The sequence below is a fragment of the Bombina bombina genome, chromosome 1, assembly GCF_027579735.1.
Source record: "Bombina bombina isolate aBomBom1 chromosome 1, aBomBom1.pri, whole genome shotgun sequence".
NCBI classification, from domain to species: Eukaryota; Metazoa; Chordata; class Amphibia; order Anura; family Bombinatoridae; genus Bombina; species Bombina bombina.
This window is the reverse complement of record NC_069499.1, coordinates 398,272,437-398,291,254: the sequence shown is the minus strand read 5'-3', so window position 1 is coordinate 398,291,254 and position 18,818 is coordinate 398,272,437. Positions and strand designations below refer to the sequence as shown.

The 18,818-nt window shown below is 36.9% G+C and overlaps 1 protein-coding gene across 1 annotated transcript in view; it reads left to right on the top strand.

Annotated features, from left to right (window-relative positions):
• Positions 1 to 18,818, top strand: part of CACNB4 (calcium voltage-gated channel auxiliary subunit beta 4) — a 555,359-nt gene that overhangs the window by 461,122 nt on the left and 75,419 nt on the right. The window contains exon 6 of the mRNA XM_053698302.1: positions 1,705 to 1,781. Coding sequence (XP_053554277.1) covers positions 1,705 to 1,781 — 77 coding nt within the window. The remainder of the gene's footprint in view (positions 1 to 1,704; positions 1,782 to 18,818) is intronic.

The following is an 18,818-nucleotide window of genomic DNA, read 5'->3' as shown; positions in this document are numbered from 1 at the left end:
TATATATATATATATATTCTATTAATTTTTTTAGAATATTTTAGTAGATCTATAATAATTTTTTACATTAATTAGTAATATTTTCCAATATTTTATATTTAATAAATACATAACACCTTAATATAATTTATGTCGGATTAGCGCACATAAATAATTAGTGTACACCTGTTGGGATTGTGCACATAAGTCCGACAGGAGTACACTAATTCTTCATTGCGTTAACATGGCATGTTATATTAAGGTGATTATCCCTATCCCTTTTACATGAGGTCTTCAGTCCTGCTAACCTGACGTGTGTTAAATTAGATTAAGCTAGAGCGATGGTGTTTACTTTCAAATTTTAATACATGCACAAATTAACACACCTGCGATGTTGTTATATCTTGCGCTATAAACTTAGCTTGCCTCTTGTAATCTAGATACAGTATATATATATTTATATATATATATATACAGTATATACAGCATGTATATATATATATATATATATATATATATACACACATAACACTACACACATACACCTGAAAGCTTTTATTATAAGTATTAGAATGTTTTTTCTTTATATATAAGCCAAATCAGTGTGCAAATTAATGGAAATAATTTATCAAAGACTGGTTCTCAATATGCATCATATGTACAGTTAAAGGGGCATAAAACCATTACAGAGCATGTAATTTTAAACTTTCCAATTTACTTAGATTATCAAATTTTCTTCATGTTCGTACTATCTTTTGTTGAAAAGCAGTAAGGTAAGCTCAGAAGGAGCGTGCATGAGTCTGTGCACAATATGGCAGTAGTTTTGCAAGAATGTTATATGTTTCGAAGGGCACTAGATGGCAGCACTATTTCTTGCCATGTAGTGTTCCTAACAAATTTGAAAAAATAAGTAAATTGGAAAAAAAAAATTAAATTGTATGTTCTGTCTAAATCATGAAAGAAAAATGTTAGGTTTCATGTCCCTTTAATAATAACATGAATATTGTATGTTACCCAAATGGCTAATCTTAAAGGTTTATTTATAGGAATACAAATTGTGTCTTATTTTTAACAAGAATATTCTGTGCCATCTATCTTAAGTAATGTAATGTAAGTTAGCTTCACATATATCATTGTCTACAGGGCTATTTACCATTGTACAGGGCTATTTACCATTGTACAGGGCTATTTACCATTGTACGGGGCTATTTACCATTGTACAGAGCTATTTACCATTATACAGGGCTATTTACCATTGTACAGAGCTATTTACCATTGTACAGGGCTATTTACCATTGTACAGGGCTATTTACCATTGTACGGGGCTATTTACCATTGTACAGAGCTATTTACCATTGTACGGGGCTATTTACCATTGTACGGGGCTATTTACCATTGTACAGAGCTATTTACCATTATACAGGGCTATTTACCATTGTACAGGGCTATTTACCATTGTACAGGGCTATTTACCATTGTAGCTATTTACCATTGTACAGGGCTATTTACCATTGTACAGAGCTATTTACCATTGTACAGAGCTATTTACCATTATACAGGGCTATTTACCATTGTAGCTATTTACCATTGTACAGGGCTATTTACCATTGTACAGAGCTATTTACCATTGTACAGGGCTATTTACCATTGTACAGGGCTATTTTATGACAATAAATATATATTTTAGCCTGCTATATTAATAATCTCAATTATTAATTTCAACAGTAAATCAAGTGGGAACTCTTCTACTAGTCTTGGAGAAATGGTATCTGGGACTTTTCGAGCAACCCCTCCATCTGCTGGTAAGTGCTTATGTAAAAAAAATCAGAACAAAGCATTATATTTTGTACTTTTATGGAGGATTATGAAAAAATCAGATATATGCCAGATATTTAGGGGCCGATTTATCAAACTCCGTACCCTTGCTCTATAACTTGTCCGCCTGCTCTGAGGCCGCGGACAGAAATCAACCCGGACGAATACGGTTGGGTTGATTGACACTCCCTGCTAGCGGACGATTGGCCTCGAATCTGCAGGGGGCGGCATTGCACCAGCATTGGCCTCACATCTGCAGGGAGCGGCATTTATCGATGTGCAGCGGACATGATATGCCATTTTGTTAGCAAATTTTGCATTGCTTTTCAATGTTCATGCCAGTGGTGTACCCTTTGAAGTGTTTTTAATTATTTCCTTTATTCATTTGCTTTAGCAATTTTAGGATGGATACAAATTATTTCCTATACTGATTAAACAAACACTGTGTAGGTTGTAGCCAGGGTAGGCTTCTGAAATCTGGAATATGCTCTTTAATCTCTTTCAGGAATTGAAAAAACTAAATATTTGAGAGTTCAATAACAGGAAAGGGGGCATAGTACATTGCAAATATTTTATGTTTCCTTCAAATCTCAGCATTCCGTTGCAAATGTGTTTAAATATTATAGTTTTCTGCTGATGAGGACTCTACATCCTTAATTAATATACATTTTGTAATACTATGGTATGTATAGAACGTGTTTAATGTTGCTTACAAGGGCCATTATAGTCATTCTAATTTAATTCGTTAGAGCATGTTATTTTAAGACTAGCTTTTATGCTATGGGGTCAATTTATCAAGCTCCGTACAGTGCTTGATGCCCCGTGTTTCTGTCGAGCCTGGAAACAGAAGTTATGAAGCAGCGGTCTAAAGACCGCTGCTCTATAACCTCCGCCTGCTCTGAGGCGGCGGACAGAAATCAACCCTATCGAATACGATCGGATTGATTGATACCCCCTGCTAGCAGCCTGCAAGGGGCCGCATTGCACCAGCAGTTCACAAGAACTGCTGGTGCAATGATAAATGCAGACAGCGTATGCTGTCGGCATTTATCGATGTGTGGCGGACATGATACGCTACACTGTATCATGTCCATCCACACTTTAATAAATATACCCCTATGTGTTTAACCTCTGTAAAGGTTCCGCTCGGGATGTTCAGAAGACTGCTGGTCCCAACTGACACTGATCCAATCACTAGCGCATGTAATTTTCCAATAATAACTTAACCTGTTAGCTTTTTAATATTAACGGCAATGTGCATAATATCTCCTTTTTTGGCAACAAATATGCTTTAGCAATATTAAAACAGCATCACTGACATTGTCACTTTAGTAGCTCATTTAGAACTGTTGCTACTGGCCTCAGCAGAGGAGATAAGATAAGCTAACAGGTTTTTAAACCTAAGACAAACTAACTTACAACATTACAAAACGTTACCTTTATTTCTATATTTAAACAACTAATATCAATTAAAAAAAAATAAAACTAAATATTATTCTCAGGTTAACACCTTTTATTTAAAAATAATTTATTTAGTATTTAATGTTCTTTTATGTTTTCTAGTGTTTAGTTATGTCAGGTTACACCAAGTGATTTGTGCTATTCATGTTTAAAATAAAATCACAATGAGGTTACAGTAATTAAAAAAAAATAATAATAATAATTGAGCCAACCCTAATTGTTGACTCTGAATTCATGCCAAAAATTATACTGCAGTTTTTATCATGGTGATAATTAAAATGCTGGCACCAAAATGTGTTAAGCTGAACAGCATATTAAGCTTAGGCTTACATGGGCAGTATGCTGTTTTGTGCTTAATGTGTTTCTGATGACTTATTATATCAGTTGCAGAGTTTAAAAGGTATGGGAAGTTACTTGTTTATGTTTATTTTTGTATATGAAATTGTCTATTTCATTGGGATATAGTTTCAATGAGCAGAAATGACTGAGACTGCAGGGAGAGCAGAACTTAATACAGTATGTTATATATATATACACAAAGTCCTCATCTTATCTCTCACTCTATACTTAAGTTCTAACATTTTCAATATAGGTAAAGAAATAACTGACAAAAGCAGGTTTTTCCAAAGTCAAAATAAAGGTAACCATTAACCAATTTAGGGCTAGATTACGTGTGGAGTGCGGTTGCACGCGAGCGATAAGGGGTATATTGAGGGTGTTTGTGTGCATCACGTTTTTTGCTTGTATTACAAGTTGAAAGTAAACGCTTGTGCAAACCTGCAGTCAAAGGGTTGAGAAGGGCTTGATAAATCGAGTCCTTAGTGCTTATCCTTAGGAACAGATCCTAGACCCTAGCACAAAGGGGTAATTTCCCCCTCCTCATACTTGCCCTATCAAAGAGTTTCTTAATTCCATTCCTCAAGGAGGGTTATAATGATTGAGCTACTGAACAGCCGTTTAAGGAAAATACTTAAACACTAGCACCATCTTTTATCTGGCAAAGCACATTTCAAATCACATGATCTCACTTTCATTAATAAAATCCGCTTATTTTAGAATATGTTCAAATGTTCGCCGGACAGATAGCTCAGCTGCCGGACAGATAGCTCAGCATGCTAAGGCACTGTGGCTGAGCTCTGTAGCAACCCAAGGGTTGCAGGTTCGATCCCCGGCAAGGTCCACTCAGCCTTTCATCCTTCCGAGGTCGATAAAATGAGCAGCGACTTGAGACCCTTACGGGTGATTAGCCGCGCTTTACAAGTACCCAATACATACATACATACATACAAGTACAAGTACCCAATACATTCAAATCCGTTCGGAAAAAAAAAAATCACGTAGACTTTAATGGTGAATTTTTTTACATATAAAAAAAACATTGATAAGCTTTTCTAAATCATTATATACCCTTTTTTGCCAGTTAAGTGCCAGTTACTTGCGAGCAAAAAGGGATTTATCATGGGTTTTGCATGTGTCGGGTTTATTGCTCATGTTACAAGTTGAAAGTAAATGAGATTACTTGAGCACAGTGGCGTATTTAGGTTTTGTACTGCCCTAGGCACCCAAAATTCTGCTGCCCCCCCCCCCCAGGTTTTATGCCTTTTTGGTGAGGGTGTAACATGACTTTTTTCCCATGTTTTTATGTGTGTGTGTATATAATAAGTGTGTGTTTATGGTGTGGGTGAGTGTGTGTAGTGGGACTCAAAAGGTGCTGCCCCCCAAAATCTGTTGCCCTAGGCACAGGCCTTGTTGGCCTAGGCCTTAATACGCTCCTGCTTGAGAACAATCGAAGTTAACGCATGTTGAGTTAGCGCAACCTCAGAACTCTGTTAACTGTTTTGCAAAAAAAAAGGTTTTGCAAAACACATCAAAAATACATTAGAAAGTACAGTTACACTCATAATACCATCTAATTAAAATTATTTAAGAAAAATATTGCACAAAAAAAGTTATAAGGGCTCAAAAATATGAGGTGTCAAAAAAGCAGGCAAAGGGCTTTAACATAGAGATACATACATGTCTAAATATGTGTGTATATATATATATATATATATATATGTGTGTGTGTGTGTGTGCATATGTATTTATGTATTTTTTTGTGTATATTTGTATTTACACACATATATACACATCTAAACACATAAATACATATGCATACATATATACTGTAGATATATTTACAAGTGCATTGGAGCCCTTTGCAGTTAAGTAGATGAAAACATATTTATGCAATATCCCTATTTAATAAAGTGTTTAACTGTGTATCATGTACTGCATGTTCTATGTATTTTTAAATATTTATATATATATATATACGTATATATATAAGGGCTCAAAATTTCCACTATATATATATATACAGCATATATATGTGTGTGTGTTCAAAAGAAGAATGAGAACAGCCCTCAGATATATATATATATATATATATATATATATATACATACATATATATGACTAATAAACTAGGCACCAGGTTGCAGAGCAAGAAATGCTAACTAATAAACAGATGGTCAGTTCTGTATCAGTAAGGGGGTATCTCCAGGTTCTTGTAGCTTTATCCCAAAGAAAGGCAGGACTTCAACGGAAGTAGACGAGAAAAGGTGTCAAGTGGTGCGCTAGTAAACCCCTGCACATATACTATCTGCTCCCAAAAAACAGAAATAATAATTGCAAAAATCCAAAAAATTATATAGTATATAGAGTGTATATGTGCGCTAAGGCAGCTGAGGGGTATATAGATTTACTTGGTAAAATAGTAGGTATCTACAATTGGCTAGTTAAAGCATTTATATTGGAGCAATCAAAATAGAGACTGTATATTACAAAATATTTCTTATATATATTATACTTGTAATCTGGCCCTTAATACACTCCAGCAGGCAAATGGATAATTGGGAACACACTAACAAGGAGAAAAGCACAGTATACAGTCCTTTATTTATTAGGATACAGCACAGTATTGTTTCTTATTGTCTTAATTTTACATTTAAAAAAAAAAGTTTCTGTATCTGTTGAAAACTGAATGTTATTTCTCATGTCATGAGAATATGGCTGTTTTGAGTTCTGCTTTACAACATTGGTGCATTACTGTTTAATATTACAAAAACAGCAGTGATGTTATTTCACTAAAATTATTTTCTAAAGCATCTTTATATCGAAATCTTTTTTTATTATTATCATTTTATCAATAGTACATAGTACACAATGCGAAAAACATTCAGAATTATTTCACATGTATGATAACTCCAACATACTCCAAAAAACATCTCATGTTACCAATTGACACATATAACAAAAAGATCTGTATATTACTAGATTGTCATTTAGATGGTATAAGATCTGTATGACCATAGAAAAACAATTCTACAGAAATGGAGAACTCATATGTGTCAAATATAACATATAACCATAAGAAAAAATAAAGTGAAAGAAAAGACAATAATTTCTAAAGCATCTTCAAATATCCATGTAACACTTTCTAGAATGCTCTGTAAAGCTGCACTAATGCCGTAGCACTGATAGACTGTGATAGCACTGTATAATACTAGCACTTTTTTCCTTAACTCTTTGCTCACAGTGAAGTGTTTGTTTTTGCTTCAAGAGCATTTGGCATTCTGTTTGACAACACTCATATATAATGAAACATACAATAATTAATACTTTTTTCAGAAGATCACCCTGAAGCACTGTAAAAAAACTGTAAACACACAGATGATTTGGAAGTTATGTTCTAATATTAGAACTGTAAAAATACTGTGTGCTAAGATAATTATATAAAAGGGGTTGGGCCAGGATGCAAATAGCATGCTGCTTAAATGTAGTGCCATGTTCTAAAGCCATTTTATACAATAGAGCCTGCACTTAAAGGAAAATTAATATGTGTTCAACCATGAAACCAAGTGGGTCCAATAGACCCAGGCAGCACTTGACGACAAGGGGCACAGTCTAGTAGGAATAGAGGGAAAAGCTAACCCAATTGAAAATATATGTAAGTCCCTCAAAAAAAGAAAAAAAGCCGGTGTAAATAAGTTATCATACATGCTCTAGAAAAAAATGTATATCTCTACCTTTCTCCAGCCAGAACAGACCATGGGGCCAAATTATCAATGTGCGGGCGGACTTGATCATACACTGTTGGTATTTATCATTCTATCTATCTATCTATTGGGTTCTTGTAAAGCGCGGCTATTCACCCGTAAGGGTCTCAAGGCACTGAGGGTTGCAGTTCAGTCGAAGAGCCAGGTCTTGAGGTCCTTTCTGAACTTAGTTAGGGCGGTAGCTTGTCTAAGGTGCAGCGGGAGGGTCTTCTTAGTCTTGGCAGCCAGGTGAGAGAAGGATCTGCCTCCCGCTGTGGTTTTCCTGATGCGGGGGATGACAGCGAGGGCTTGGTCGGCCGATCGAAGTTGTCTGGCAGGGGTGTAGAAGGTAACGCAGTGGTTCAAGTATTCGGGACCGATGTTGTGGAGGGCCTTGAATGCGTGCGTGAGAAGCTTGAAGGTTATTCTTTTGTTGATGGGGAGCCAGTGCAGGTCCCGCAGGTATTTGGTGATGTGGCATTGAGGAGGGATGTCTGGCCGAGGAGTTCTGGATGTGCTGTAGTCTCTTTTGGAGCTTGATGGTGGTGCCGGCGTAGAGTGCGTTACCATAGTCCAGTCGGCTGCTGACGAGGGCGTGAGTTACAGTCTTCCTGGTCTCGGTTGGGATCCATTTGAAGATCTTTTGCAGCAGGTGAAGTGTGTGGAAGCATGCAGAAGAGACTGCGTTGATTTGCCGGTCCATGGAGAGCAATGAGTCCAGGATGACGCCTAGATTTCGTGCATGGTCGGTGGGGGTTGGAGGGTGTCCGAGGGCTGTGGGCCACCAGGAGTTATTCCACGCGGATGTGGTGGGACCGAGGAGGAGGACTTCGGTCTTGTCTTCGTTCAGCTTTAGGCAGTTGTAGTTCATCCATGCTGTCAGCCCTTCGTGGACGTTTCTCTTGGCGGTGGTGGGGTCACTGGTGAGTGAGATGATTAGCTGGGTGTCGTCGGCATAGGAGACGATGTTGAGGTTGTGTCGTCGGGCGATGGTGGAGAGAAGGGCCATGTAGATGTTGAATAGGGTGGGGCTCAGAGAAGAGCCTTGGGGTACACCGCAGCTGATGTCTGTGGGCTTGGAGGTGAAGGGTGGGAGTCTAACTTTCTGGGTTCTGCCGGTGAGGAAGGAGGTGATCCATTCCAGGGCTTTGTTGCGTATGCCGGCATCGTGTAGTAGGTTGAGGAGGGTGAGGTGGGAGACAGTGTCGAATGCTGCTGAGAGGTCTAGGAGAATGAGTGCGGCGGTCTCTCCTTGGTCGAGTAGGGCGAGGATGTCGTCTGTGTCGGCGATGTCGTCTGTGGCACAAGCATTTCTACTGCACATTCATGGCCAATCGGCTGCTCGCAGGGGGTGTCAATCAACCCAATCAGGCTGATTGCTGTCCACCGCCTCAGAGGTTGCGGACGAGTTAAGGAGCAGCGGGCTTAAGACCGCTGCTTCTTAACTCCTGTTTCCAGCGAGCCTGAAGGCTCGCGCTGAAACAGTCAATTCATGGCATGATAAATCGGCCCCCTTGTATCTAAATTATTTTGGAAGTATGGTATCTCTAACCTATCTTCCAATGAACCTCACTTTACATATGCACTAACAAGTAACTCCAAATAAATAACAAATAAGTAATAAAGGAAAAAAGAAGGCTACAGTGACTCATACTCTATTTCTTCCTCTACTCTCCCCTCTTCCTTCAACAGGGCTGGTATAACATTTTAATGGGCCATAAAAAAAGAGTATTAAATAAAGCTAGTATTTAGGAAGCAATTTAGATAACCTAATTAGTATTACTATTTTCTTGTAAAAGTTTATTGACGTACTTAATGTTTAAAAAGAGGGCAAGAAATTGACCTTAGGTATTATTCTCATAAGTCTTGATCAGATTGATCTATTTTCTACAATATTTCTTGAGATTCTTCAAAGAGCATAAGGTACTGTAAAAAATTGTGCTATTATTGCCTGCCTTTGTAATAACTTAATAATTTTATGGATAGATGGTTCTTTTTTATTCTTCCAACTTTTGAGTATAAGAAATCTCCCTTCCATAATAGCAGTATTGATAAAGTGATTGTTCATCCGATTATTGGCAATTATCTTATGTAATAGAAAAATATGTTGTTTTTCAAGCTTGATTTTATCATGCAAGATCTTGCTTAACCAGAAGCTTATACGTGACCAGAATTTCTGTATCTTTAAGCAGCAAATCAGCATCTAGACCCATACAACGGGAACATCTATGTTGAGCACTAGGGTACCATTTGTTAATATCGGCTGGTGTAATATAGATTTGATTAATTAGTTTAAAGTGGCTTTCTTGCCAGGCTGCAGATACAGTAGATTTTTCTGATGTTTATATATACTCTTAATAAATGTGATTTTATCTATTTCTGCTAAATCTAGACATCATTTTGCTACTAGTCTTTGTTTATTTTGGCTCCCGGAATGGTTGATTATTAGTTTATACCAGCAATTAATAGAATGGTTACATGATTTATAAAGAGAGAGCCCGATCTGGATCCTTGGATGCATCCAGGTAAAATCATAGCCTCTAGTAATTTCAGAGAACCAGTGACGCACCAGTGAGTATGCATAAAAATCTGAATATTTGATTTTTAAAGCAATTTTATTGTAACTTAGATTCTGTTTTTCATGTAACTTAGGCAGTTTAGTTTAGAGGTGGGGGTTTAGGTGTTAGGTAGAGTAGGGTTAGTTTGCGTTTTCGGTTGTGGCGGTTTAGGTTTAAAGGGACATTATACACTAGATTTTTCTTTGCATAAACATTTTGTAGATGATCCATTTATATAGCACATGTATAGTTTTGCTTAGTTTTAAATAACATTGCGCTGATTTTCAGACTCCTAACCCAGCCCCAAAGTTATAGAAGTAGACTGTTGTCTACCTACTCCAGATTTCTGCTGTTTGTGTAAAGAGTCTTTTCATATGCAGAGGAAGGGGGGGGGGGTCTGTTTTTTTTGCTATACACCCACTTCCACTGGGTGTTCCAGTAACCTTTTCAACCGTGCTAAACTGGGAGCTTCTAAGTAAGTTTTGAACGGTTTTATACTGGATTTTTATATCAGTATCTGTGCATATTATTCTTTATAGTAGCGTAAATGACATTCATGTTATATGAAAATTGGTCTATACTGCACCCTTTAAAATATATATATATATATATATATATATATATAAAAATTAAAAAATTTTTAAGTAACTTAGATTTTTTCTTTTTTTTAAAAGTAGCTTAGGGGGTTTAGTTTAGAGGGGGGGTTAAGTGTTAGGTAGAGTAGGGTTAGTTTGCATTTGGGGTTGTGGCGGTTTAGGGTTAATAGTGTAGGGTACTTGCAGTGGGCTAGTAGTGGTATAGGGGTTAATAATATAGTACTTGCTGTGGGCTAGTGGCGGTATAGGGGTTAATAGGATAGTACTTGCGGTGGGTTAGTTGCGATATAGGGGTTAATAGGATAGTACTTGCGGTGGGCTAGTGGCGGTATAGGGGTTAATAGGATAGGTACGGTACTTGCAGTGGGCTAGTGGCGATATAGGGGTTAATAGGATAGGTACTTGTGGTGGGCTAGTGGCGGTATCGGGGTTAATAGTTTAGATAGATACTTGTGGTGGGTATGTGGCAGTTTAGAGGTTAATCGGATAGATGACCAGTTCAAAAAGTGTACACTATAGTGGTGTCAATGACCCAGATTAACTGAATAAAAGGGCATAAAGATATGCTGATATGAAAAAAGTAAAAAAATATATATAAAAAGGTGAAAAGGTGAAAAACTATGAAAAATATATATAAAAATATATTTATATATAAAAGTATGCGTCTTAGAACGAATAATCCATATGTAAGACAATAAAGTCCTGTAAGGGCCAGAAAAAAAATATATAAAATCCAGAAAGCAGAGATCTCATATCCAAATGGAAGGTCACAGTGTAGTAGAGGTGATATCCTAAATCGATTGCAATTCCTTAAGGTACATGTGAAAAAAACAGAAAAAAAACAGAAAGGTGCAAAAATCTGGCAGACAGGCTAGCCTAAAAAGGTAATAGGCTTACCGGGTATATATGCAAAGTCAAAAAGAGTTGATGCATTTCGACCTTTAGTAAGGCCTATTTCAAGCCCTAAGGAGTCTAAGAATATTTATAGAGGCGCGTGGCCTATCATAAAAGGACTAGGTAATTGGTAAGTCTGCCAAAAATTAGATCCGGAGTCCGTTCCGTATACGTGACTTCCAGTTTCATGCCACACTTTCGGTTTGCGTGTCAATGCGTATGTCATTTCCGGTCACTGTATATTGTGATTATATAATTTCCGGTGACCGGTCTGAGAATATTGACACCATGTTTGTTATGGGCAGATGAAATTGCCAAGGGTATAATGGGCAACAATATTAGGAATTTAAGCCACAAAGCAATTATAAAGATTAGTAGCGTGATTGCGGTTGTGGGATTTATATTGCTTTCAAAAGGAAAATATAAAATAATGACTGACCTTGTATTACGAAAAAACGTATACTTTTATAGTGTTCAATTGGGAATGAAAAAGGTGATGCTAAAATAATTCATTTATATATAAAATATCTATATATATATAAATATGTATATAAAAATATATACCTATATAGAAATTATACACATAGAAAAATATACAATATTTACAAAAAATATATAAAAACTATATATGTATAGATATATTCTGAGTAGTAAACTGTATGTATTAAAAATATATATTAAAATATATATTAAAAAACAGCCTGAGTTTCCTGAAATAACATAAAATGTGTAACATAAGGGTAATATAGGACAATAAAATATAGAAATATATATCTGCAAATGTAATGTTTAGCCACCTAAATAGATAGGTGGCTTGACACCGGAATTGGAGAAAAAACACATGAAGTGTAGTATAATATAAAAATATCATAGTCTAAAACTATATAGAGATACCATCTAGGTGATGGGTCACCTTTGTGGGAGGGAGGCTTGACAATAAAGTCTAAGGCATTAAGTTTTTTTAACATAACATGCTAAAGAGATTAGTGACCTTATGGGGGAAATCTAAATGATTGGTTGTGACACATATAAAACCTAAATAGAAAAAAATCACAGTTAGTGTGGTAATACATACCGTGGGTCTATTCTATATGTGTATGGGTCAACATGGTTTGGAAAAATGGTTCTGAGTAGTGTGATATTATAAAGGAGTAATCTCAGATACTAAAAGGGATATAGATATACAAACTGAGACAAGAATGTATACAAAGGGACCCATATAAAGGTGCTAAAAGATAGAAGTGAAGAAAATTTGAACATCTAGCATCAATGTGGGTCAATGTAATTAGATAAACAAATGATAAACCAAAATCTCAATTGGATGCGCCTAATAATTGTGCATATAGCACATGTGCAAATGGTCTGAACCAAAATAAATCTAAGATTTAAGACATTGAACCCATATAGACTCAATGAAAATATTGATATGGCAGCATTCAACAGTTAAAGTATATATATCTTGATATGATGTTTATAATATCGTACATGATCCCTAATACGAGTAGAATCCATATTTTGAGTACAGTTCAGCTTATCTATTTATGGTAGTAATATATGATTATCATTAGGATATTCTGTATATCATATGATATAGCTATGTAACTAAAGCACATATATATGAAGTTTTGATCTATGAACACATATGTGCAGTGTAGGTAATTTGCTCAGATCTAGTTTAGACCTGACAGAGACCTTTGTCACACCATATGGTTATCGTGGAGGAAAGAGCCCGGGGTTGATATATTTATTATAAGTAATGTATCTTCTATATAGTCATTATCAACCTCCTACGATTTGAGAAGTAACACATCACTATAGAAAATAGTGCATATTATATATAATTAGACTTTAGTATACCCATAAAAATCAGACTAAATTACACTTTATTCGAAGTTAGATGTAAAGAGTCCATTTGATATTTTCATTAATGAGATGTCACGATATCAATAGCTTTTTCTATATATTTATAAGATCCCAACATAAGGTCATGTTCTTATGATGGATGATATAGGTTATTTTGGAGTGATGTAATTTGAATGTTATTATGTCCTATTTTGAGATGTATTTTTTACATGATCAAGTTATATTTTGTACGTTACTAGTTTCGTTATAGTTAGATAACTATGTAGATTGTAAGGGATTCCGCATTGCGAATGCGCCATCATCATGTAGCAGTTCAATTCGGTAATATCATTAATAGTATTGAAATACTAATACACTGTACGCTAAGTTTATAGAATCAAGCAAAGAGGTGTTGCCGTGATAAAAGCCTTCCATTGGCTAACAGCATAAATAGTAGTGTATCAACTACTGAATGGAATTCATGACACACGGACACACCTTTAATTCTACCAATCGCATAGGAGATGGTGGCGTATGTGGCCAATCGTAAGTGAGATGGTGCTGCATGCGCAGTGCGGATCCTGAGACGCTGAACAAGCGTGTTAAATAGCCGTGGTTTTTTAATCATGCAGTACACTTGATAAAACGGTCTGGGACCGTGAAACGTTGTGATTGCATTTTAATAAAGTCTGTATATTTTTTTATATTGGCTTGCCACAGTACTTTTAATTTTTTACTATATATGTCTATCATCGCTAGTGTGGCTGTCAGTGATTGAGACTGACTCACAGAGGTTATAGTGATCAACACGGATTGCTGGTTCCTAGTGCTAGCTGACCAGGAGTACAAGGACCACTAAGATCTGATGCTGGGGCTCCCAGAAACGTGCTGGTTGTGAGAAGAGCCATGCAGTTACACCTGGAACAGTTAGCTGGGCGACTGCTAAGAGCCCAGAATGCCTATATAGCACTATTTCAGTGCTTAGAATCCTGTAAGTATGGGACATTATAGTGGGGTATCAGCAGACTCATTTGACCCTGCACTATTGTGGCGCCTTCTTTTCTCTTTATATCAATGTAATTAGATACTGATTTGTTAAATATACCATCTTCTTTTGATAGTGGAGGAGGCCATATTTAAAAGTCAAATGGAGGTAAGGGTATGCTGAAAGGTGTTTTTGTAAAGATATATTCACAAAAGGTGTAGATGCAGTCTAGGCTAAATATCCATTTGCATTCTGTTAAAAGTAGTGTTTTTTCAAAGGTACCACCTCTCCAATATTTGGGGACTTTATATAACCCCATGTATTTAAGGGTCTTAGTGTCTCCATTATGTTTTTCTTTAAAGTGTTTGTATATGGGAACATCATCTTTTTTCCATTCAATTTATAAAAGATGTTCTCTTATGCAGTCTTTTAGTTTTCTACAGGTTTGGCCTACATATTAAAGTCCACACTCTGATTAAATTAAATAGATTACTCCTTTGTCTGTACAGCGTATTAGCTGATTAACTTTGAATTATTTTTTTTTTCGAAATGAAAGATTCAAAGGTGTCTTTTTTCAGGCCATGTTTGCATGCCTTGCATTTGTGGCATGGAAAAAAACCTCTGAGTATGTCACCTTGTGCGCTTCTGGTAACATCTACAGGGTTTTTTTCATTGAGCTTGGAGCCAAAATTGTTTTCAAATTTCTGTTTTTTCTATAAATAAAATGTGGTGTCTCCAATAATGTTGTCTTCCTTTAGTATGCTCCAATGTTTTCTATTGGTTCTTTCTATCTTGTATTTATTTTGGCAATATTCTGTAATGAAGGGTACATCTAAAAGATCTTTGTTCAGTTCTTTATCTTTTGTTTTGTAAGTGAGTAGGGTAGTTCTGTCCATTTTATCTACTTCTTTAATGGTTTTATCAATTGCAACCATGTCATCTATCTCGGAATCTATCTTTTGGAATGAGTGATTGTGCCAACCATTCTTCATTATTAGAGCAGTTTTTTCTAACTCTCAGTTGCCCTTTTGGAATGTTTTTAATCCAGTTTGTGTGGTGACAGCTTGTTTGGTGAATGTAGTTGTTACAGTCAACTTGTTTGAAGTAGGTGGCCATGTTAATCTTTCCATGTTTTGTGTTTATGTTTAGATCAAGGAAGTGAATATTGTCATAACTGTATTCATATGTGAATTTGAGGTTGGCTACGTTATTATTCATAACATTAAGAGTATGTTTGAGATCATCAATACTACCCTTCCATATCATCAGGATATCATCAATGTATCTGCGATAGAGGACCAAGTCCACACTGGCAGGGTATGAGTCCCAGAATATAGACTCCCACTTGCCCATATATAAGTTGGCATAACGTGGTGCGAACTTAGTCTCCATCGCAATCCCACAGAGTTGATTGTAAAATTTTCCTTCAAAGTTAAAATAGTTATGTTTCAAGATGTCCTCTATCGCAGATACAGTGATCATATCCTGATGATATGGAAGGGTAGTAAAGTGATAACTGTGGGCAAGATTACAAGTCATTCGTTTTTTTTCCACACAATGTGGTCTTTTCGCAATCAATTTCCATAGCGCAGCTATTACAAGTTTTGAAAAATCGTGATTCCACACTCGAAGAGATGTAGTTAACAGTTTTGTGCAACATAAAAGTTTCACGAAACACTTCAAAAATAAATTACAAAGTACAGTCACACTCATATTAACACTGTCTAATTAAAATTATTTTAAAAAAAAATATTGCACACAGAAGTTATAAGGGCTCAAAGATAGGAGAGCTCGGGTGTTAGAAAACAAAGTCGACACAGGGATTTTACATTGACATACATACACATACATAGAGAAACATGGATTTATATGGAAATATTTTACATTACACTCTTATGCACATTAAACAATATCTCAGAGGGATTTTCAAAGCGATATTCACAAATAGATCTCGCAATATCTAGACATATATATAAACGTTTCATAAATGCAGGCACTCACTGGTCTTAATAAAATTTGCAAAATTTATTAGGTCATTGTTAAAAAAATAGTGACATAAAATTTCGGCACGGCATTGTGCCTTTGTCAAATGTCAACATATATTCACAAAATGTACAACACAAATGGAAGGTCACAGACTTAAAATCATCTAACACATTTGTTAAAAACATACCCCTTATAAGGATGAGCTGAGGATTCAAATTACCGCCACACAGCCGCTCGCGTCTTCCCCATTGCGGCAATGACGTCACGTAAGCACAAAACATACCTAGCGTGATGACGCATGGCACGGCTTTGCCATAGTAACGTCGGGAAGCCTGAAGCGTCAGAGCAAGTGTTAGCCTCAGCGCGCCTGCGTATAACCAGTATCCACATAGGATAGGCGCGTTGCCAACAGCAACATGTTAACAACAAACAAAGGTCACTACGGCAGATGTGCAAAATCGTTGCTTATGGCAGCATATGAAAATACAGAGAGTGTATAAGAGCGATCCAATGTGCAATTACATTACCCACATTGAAGACCCAAATAGACCAACCACAGGGTCATATCCAAATCACATATCATGTAGTACCGGGTGCAACAAGGGGTATTAGTAATGCACAGTGTCCGATATCATACAAACATTTGATCAAAAGCAAACTGAAAGTAGCAAAAATGAGAAAGTAGTGAATCAATATAAATAGTCAATACTCCAATACCAACAACCATGACAGCAGACAAATAATTGTCAGACTATACATATAACCAATGTCAAAAATATCATCATAATTGCAAGTAGTGGATACTGACAAATACATTCACTAAATATATAATAAACCACAGAATAACAAGATATATCCCACAATAGTTAGTAGTTAATGCATACATTTTGTGTGAAAAAAATATATATAAATATGTATACAATCCTGGCTATAACAGAAAATAAAAGCCAATTGTAGAAAAAAATTGATAACATCATGTCTCCATGGAGTATAGGTAGAAACTTATAAACAGTGAGCTTCACATGAGGAGATTAAATGGGTTCGGACAGAGACAATCACAAGAGTGTAGGTTTAATAGAAAGGACTAAAGTCGAGTGGCGTGTTCAGTCCTTTTGGGGCCAGTGTGTCCAATCTGTGGATCCATCTACTCTCCAATTGCAGGAGTCTCTTGGCTCTATCACCCCCTCTTTGCATTGGTGGTACGTGGTCAATTAACATAGACCTTATGCTTGACACAGAGTGTTTATGTGCAACACAATGGCGAGCCACTGGTTGGTCAGATTCACCTGATTTTAAGGCTTCACAAATGGCAAAACGGTGGTTCGCCATCCTGTCCCGGAAGGGAGTAATTGTTTTACCCACATATACATTGGAACATGGACATACCAGTATATAGATAACATGGTTACTCATGCATCTCAGCCGATGAGTAATCTTATATCTCCTATTCAGGTGTGGATGCTGGAATGAATTTCCTTTGGACATGCTGTTGCAGGTGGTACAATTACCACAGGGAAAACATCCCGTTTTGGATGATTTTAACCACGTCTCCTTGCAGTAATGGCTGACAGGGTCAGACTTAACCAGATAGTCCCTGAGATTCCTGGCTCTGCGATAAACCAACCTCGGCGCAGGCATGTTGCGAAAGGACAATGTGGGATCCGTGTCCACCACCGGCCAGTGTCTACGCACTGCTCCTGTCAACCTCTCATTCCCAGGGGCATAGGTAGTAACCAAATTGAGTTGTTCACTTTTAGTCCCACCAGTAGTAGTGTTGCTTTTAATACCTCCAGTGCTTAGCAATTTTTCTTGAGTATTGCTAACTTCGGCCATGGCATAACCTCTGTTTCTCAATTTCCTTCCCATCTCTTCCATCTGGGTTAATCTCAGTGGTAGCTCACTGTTGTTTCTCAAAACCCGGGTGAGCTGGGAGGTTAAGACACCTTTCTTTTGGTGTCCAGGGTGGATGCTCCTGGCGTCCAATAGTGAGTTTCGGTCCGTAGGTTTGGTGTACAAAGATGTACCAAACCGCAAACCGCCAGAGTCAACCACCTTGAACACATTAAGATCCAAAAAATGTACATTCATAGAGTCAAATTCTAGTTTAAACCATATAGGGCTCTCCATGTGGTTCAAATGCGACACCCACTCACGCAACATCAATTCACTACCCCTCCAGATCAGAAACACATCATCGATGTAGCGTGTGTAATATCTCATCTGGGGGTGTTCAAATGGTTTCATAAGTTCACGTTCATACCATGCCATAAAAATGTTAGCGTAAGTGGGTGCCACATTCGAACCCATGGCAGTCCCAGCCACCTGTAGATAATAACATTCCTCAAATTTAAAATAGTTTTTCTCTAAACAGAATTTCAATAATGTACAGAGGAACTCAATCGGTGGTCCACAGTAATGATCATTTCCAGTCACCATGGACCTGACAGCCTCAACCCCACCCGTGTGGGGAATCACCGTATAGAGGCTGTCCACGTCCATGGTGACCAGAATGTCATCCTGCTGTAGGTCAGAGTACCCTTTCAAAATCCTCAACAGGCTTGGCGAGTCCTGTAAATATGCATCAGTGTTCTTAACTACATTCTGGAGATGCGAGTCAATATAG